The sequence below is a fragment of the Akebia trifoliata genome, chromosome 11 (genome assembly GCF_017979445.1).
Source record: "Akebia trifoliata isolate Shusen 1 chromosome 11, ASM1797944v1, whole genome shotgun sequence".
Lineage (NCBI taxonomy): Eukaryota > Viridiplantae > Streptophyta > Magnoliopsida > Ranunculales > Lardizabalaceae > Akebia > Akebia trifoliata.
Window position 1 is genome coordinate 40,192,492 of NC_141385.1, and position 5,344 is coordinate 40,197,835.

General features: G+C 36.4%; 1 protein-coding gene across 2 annotated transcripts; it reads left to right on the forward strand.

The window, feature by feature from the left end:
- The first annotated feature begins 382 nt into the window (after positions 1-382).
- LOC147391631 (DNAJ heat shock N-terminal domain-containing protein) lies at positions 383-4,579 on the forward strand. Of its 2 annotated transcripts, none has more exons than XM_086457806.1 (2): positions 383-2,195; positions 3,140-4,579. In XM_086457806.1, exon 1 carries the CDS (start codon positions 420-422, stop codon positions 2,121-2,123), a length of 1,704 nt encoding a protein of 567 aa, XP_086313932.1. In that variant the 5' UTR covers positions 383-419; the 3' UTR covers positions 2,124-2,195; positions 3,140-4,579. The 2 variants fall into 2 exon arrangements, with proteins under 2 accessions (XP_086313932.1, XP_086313931.1); XM_086457805.1 differs by having other exon boundaries at positions 3,123-4,578.
- Positions 4,580-5,344: the final 765 nt, after the last annotated feature.

Here is a 5,344-nt window from a genome sequence, read left to right on the forward strand (position 1 = left end):
ATTCTTTTTTATAAAAGGGTATAATGAGTTAAATGAATGCTTGGATGAGGCATTTTAATTATTATTTTTAAATTTATTTTTTTAATAAAAATAATATAAAATAAAAGGGTATAATAGTAAAATAACATTTGAATGGTAACTCCATTAGTGAAAAGGAAGGTAAGTGCAATTATTAAAATATTAGGGGTCAAAATGGAATTATGCTAAATTAAAGGGGGGTCAAAGTGTAATTTACCCTAATAACTAAAATCTATCGAACGAGTTGGTCCGACAACTCACCCGAGTCAGAAATTTCGACCGAGATAAACGTGACTCGGGCAGCACGATCCGATTCCAATCACCGCTTCTTAAAACCACTCTTTCCATCTTCTTCCCCTTTTCAGCTATTCACAGCTTCAGCTTCTCTCTCTCTGGTAAAAATGGCGGAAAAGGAAGGAAGAAGAGGAGGAGAAGAAGAAGCCCTAAGTCTGAAAACCATAGCAGAGGAGAAATTCAAACTCTCCAAACTGAAATCCGCGCTAAAATACGCCAAGAGAGCACAACGCCTTTGTCCAGATCTCGAGGGAATCTCAGACATGATCACCGCATTCAAAATCCTCCACGTATCCTCCAAATCTTCATCCAACGGTGGTCCTCCCGACTGGTACGAAATCCTCCAAGTTGAACCTTTCTCTCACATAAACTCCATTAAAAAACAGTACAAGAAACTTGCCCTAATTTTACATCCAGACAAGAACAGTTGTTTAGGTTCTGAAGAAGCATTCAAACGTGTTGGAGAAGCATTTCGAGTTCTATCTGATAAGATTCGGAGAAAAGAGTATGATCTTAAGCTCCGAATCGCATTGCAATCGCAAGCTACGGCTTCAGCGATCGCGATCGAGACGTTCTGGACTGCGTGCTCAACTTGTCGATTGTTTCACCAATTCGAAAAGCAGTATTTAGGGCATAATCTTAGGTGCCCTAGTTGTAAGAAGAGTTTTTTAGCTGTAGAAGTACCAGCTAACGAAGAATCGGATGATGGAGGTAAGATGAGAACTCGAGGTAGGACTAGGGTTAGGGTTAGCTTTAGTGATTCGTCGGATGAGATAAAGGAGAAAGAATCAGTAATTGGAAGTATAAAGCGGAAAATTAGTGTTAGGGATTCGCCTGAGAGGGAGAGGGAGAGGTCGAGATCGAGTTTGAGATTGAGATCTCAATCGAGGAAAGTCGAAACAAAAAGTAGGAATGAATTGACATTGGCGGAGATTCAATTGGAAGCAAAGCGAAAAGCCCAACAAGAAAAGATGAAGATGAAAGAAAAGGTGGAGAAGGTGAAGGAGAAACATATGGAGGAGAAAAATAAGAAAGTGAAGGAGAAGGAGAAGGAGAAACATGTGGCAGTGGCTTCGAAGAAGATTAGTGATCAGGAAATTATGGCAGTTGTGGATTCGGATTTCTATGATTTTGATAAGGATAGGACAGAGCGTAGTTTTAAAAGATGTCAAATTTGGGCTGTTTACGATGACGATGATGGTATGCCTCGGCATTATGGTTTGATTGATGAAGTTGTCTCAGTGAATCCGTTTGAGGTGAAGATGAGCTGGTTGGATCTACAGAACAATGGGGACGAGACGTTAATATGTTGGGAGAAATCAGGGTTTCACATTTCATGTGGCCGATTTAAGGTCACTAGGAGGACTTCCATTGATTCGGTGAATATCTTTTCTCATCTCGCAGATTGTGAAAGAGTGGCTCGAGAGGTTTATATGATTTATCCCAAAAAGGGTTCGATTTGGGCGCTTTATAGCGAAAGGGGAGAATTGGGTGGAGAAGAGGGGAACCCGTCATTTAGGAATAAGAGATGTTATGATATAGTTGTATTTCTTACAAGTTACAGTGAGATGCATGGGTTAAGCATGGCGTACCTTGAGAAGGTTGAAGGGTTCAAGACGATCTTTAAGAGACGAGAGATTGGGTGTCATGCAATTAGATGGCTTGAGAAAGATGATGTTCGGTTGTTTTCTCATCAGATTCCAGCAAAGAAGGTGTCGGACTTGGAGACCTCAAATCTTCCAAAAGATTGTTGGGAGCTTGATCCAGCTTCACTTCCTCCAGATTTGCTTAGTATTGGTTGGGAAAGATAACTTGATTTGCTTCTTGGGATTTTGGGTTAGAGTTGAAATGTGATTGGAATCTACACGAGCTTTGGTCCCGATGTAAGTTAATTACAAATATTTGATATGTTATACTTTTTTCTTGTAATTATAGTTGTTTTCTGATTAAATCTTTCTCCTCTGTGGCCTCCTTAATGATTTCAATGGAAATGCATCTGACTGTCATTATATGCCCATCATGTAACTAGCCCAATAGACCTTGTTGAGCTGTGTATGCTAGTTGACTTTAATATCATGCATGTTTATGTGTTATCGATGCATTGTTGAAGCTTTTATTAAACCAATGAAAGGCACAAATACATGGATAGCGTCTGGGCTGCCAGGTGAAGGAAAACTCTGCCCGTTGAAACTTTTCTCTCCACTATCTATGGATAGAATCCATTCCCTCTTCTAAGATACAAGATATGTATACGGGTATTCGTGAATAATAGCAAACAGCATTATTTATCCTAGGAGCATTCATGAAGTGTCCTTTAGTAGTATGGGTACACCATATCATGTTGATCCTCGGTATTTATATGCTGACACAAATGGAAATATCTAGGAGTTAGTCTCATAGATCATACATAACAACATGAACTTGTGGGTGTCGGAGACTCCAAATCTTTGAGATAAGGCATTATATTGTTGATACCAGAGACCTTTGTTTGGAAACCTGTCTTCACTATGTGCATCCCAAGAAAGAAAGAAAAAAAACCCATTAAAAATGCCACATCTAGCATGCACTCATGGTTGTACAGCATACCACTCCAAATGGTAGGATAACGAGTTTCTTCGTGAAAACAAAGATCATTTTTCTAAGTTTAGTGTGTTTAGCTTAAAATGGTATGATTGATCTATATATATAAGTAATTTTCCTTATCTCTGCATCATCCTAATTTTCATAGTAGTACCCATCTCAAGATGTTAGCTGTGGTATATGTTGCAACAAGGAAAAACTTATTAATCGTCATTTTCTTCATTGTCTAGTGGCATGAAATTTCTAGGATACCTACTAGAGCTGTTTGACATGTGTTGTCACCCATCATGGCTGCTTTCCTGGGACCTCTAGTATTGAAAGGAGACTCTTCGAATTGTACTGAATTGAAGTGGGGAAAGACTCTTTTCTTGGAGACTGGTGAATGTGGTCCTCTTTATATGTGGGCCTGTAATGACGACTAGTTTGAAAGATTTGTCCCTCAAAAATGGTCTTCAGATACTATGCTTCAGCTTGAGGGAGCGTATGAAAGACTTATATCCTCACCTTTTGGGCTAGGATAATAAGAACCTCGATCAGACAGAATATAAAGGCTTCATCTACCCAAAGGTGTTCAAGGCTCAATTGTCAGAATAAGAAAGCTTCCAAGTAAGAGTTCTCATTTGTTCCCTCTCCTCACTGGGAGACAGTTACATTCTTTCCATGGATTTGAGGATGTCTTCACAAGTAGGGTTCATCTATCAATTGTCTGTATGCCTTATGTCAGACTTCCCGAGTCACTTAAGTGCTCACGTATTATCATATGTTGTATTATAATTTTTGTGTCATAACTGTGCACGTGTAAATTCCAGGTTGACATGAATTGGCACGTGTGCACACACCCGGTACATTAGGATAGAATATTATGATTAGAGTATAATCTTATGTGTACCCTGATTGAATGAATTTTCAACGTTTTTGTTATGAAACATATCTCTCAGTCTCATTCATCATTATGATCAAGCCTTATCTCAAAGATTTGGGGTCTGTTAAACCAATCTTGTTCCTTCATACAACTATATTCGGAGCCGTCTCTTCTGTTATCAAAACTGTGTTCATGTCTACTTCCACTATCTTCATCCACATTCTTTTGGGCTTCCTTTCACTTTGTTATAACCTCTTAATTTGAATATTTCATCTTTTTCCACGATGTACAAATCATTTTAATCATCTTTATTGTGTAGATCAAAGTCTCTTTATCACAATCTGTGCCTGTGAGACCATTTTGTTTTTCGTCTCATCGACTTTTCCATAGGATGATGGATGTGTTTTAGGCCGGATGATCATTCATAAAAGCAATATATCACCCGATTCACTTGACTACGAGGCCTCATGCCATTTCGTAAAAAATAGTCCATGTGCCATCATCTCATGATAATATTATTATTTTCGATATTTTTATTATTTTATATTTGGATTGTTGTTTTAAAAAGATGATTAAAAATCATTACTTAAACTGTCTCGCTAAAACTGACGTGGTGATGATGTAGTTGACGTCTATGTGCTGCATAGAACCACATCTTTTTCCTTGTGTATCCCGAAGAAAACGATCTATGATTCTGTGGACTGCCATGTCAACTGCGTCAGTTTTGGCACATTAGTTTATTGCAACTCTTCTTTTAATTAGCAGTAAGTGAAGGACATTATTGGAATTTCATACGAGAATATTAGGGCTGTCAATGGATCCAAAATCTGATTCTATCTAATCTGATAAATTTAGATCCGGATGGAAGCATTTTGACAATGACCTAATCCGATTTTGATAATCTATAGATAGATTTGGGATCAATCATTTTCCAATCTACATAAATTATATTATTAATTTTATTTAATTATATACAACTTAAACCTATATTTATATATAGATGCCAGTTTCTTCCGATCCAATCAGATCCAAATACTATAACCTAATAAGAATTGGATAAAGAACCAACCCAATATCTAATGGATAATCCGATCCTATTCTTATTGGTTTGGTCCCAGATCTGACTTCGATCCATTGGTATCCCTATCTTAAGAACCGGAAACGGCCAACTTTATACAAGATGAGGCCTAAGGCGAAATTTCAAAATGAGGCATTTTTAATATTTAATATTTTAATAAAAATATTTAAAATTTACTTTTCTTACCTTCTGTGATGAAAAATTATTAATTAAGCTTTTGTAATAGTTATTATTATTAATATTTTGAAAATTTTGACATGATTTATTTTTTTATTTTTTTAATTTCAAGAAAGGGTTGTCTTAAATTTTATTGAAAAATAACATTTTTTAAGGGGAAACCTCAAGTCGGTAAGGGAATAATTTGGCAATGGAAAGCTTTAGAAAAAGTAGGAAAAAAGATCGATAAAGTTGGGAAAACTTAAGATAAATTAAAAATATAAATAATTTTTAAATATAAAAAATGTAAAAATAAATATATGTATTTCCAATATACTAGATTATAAAATAACACT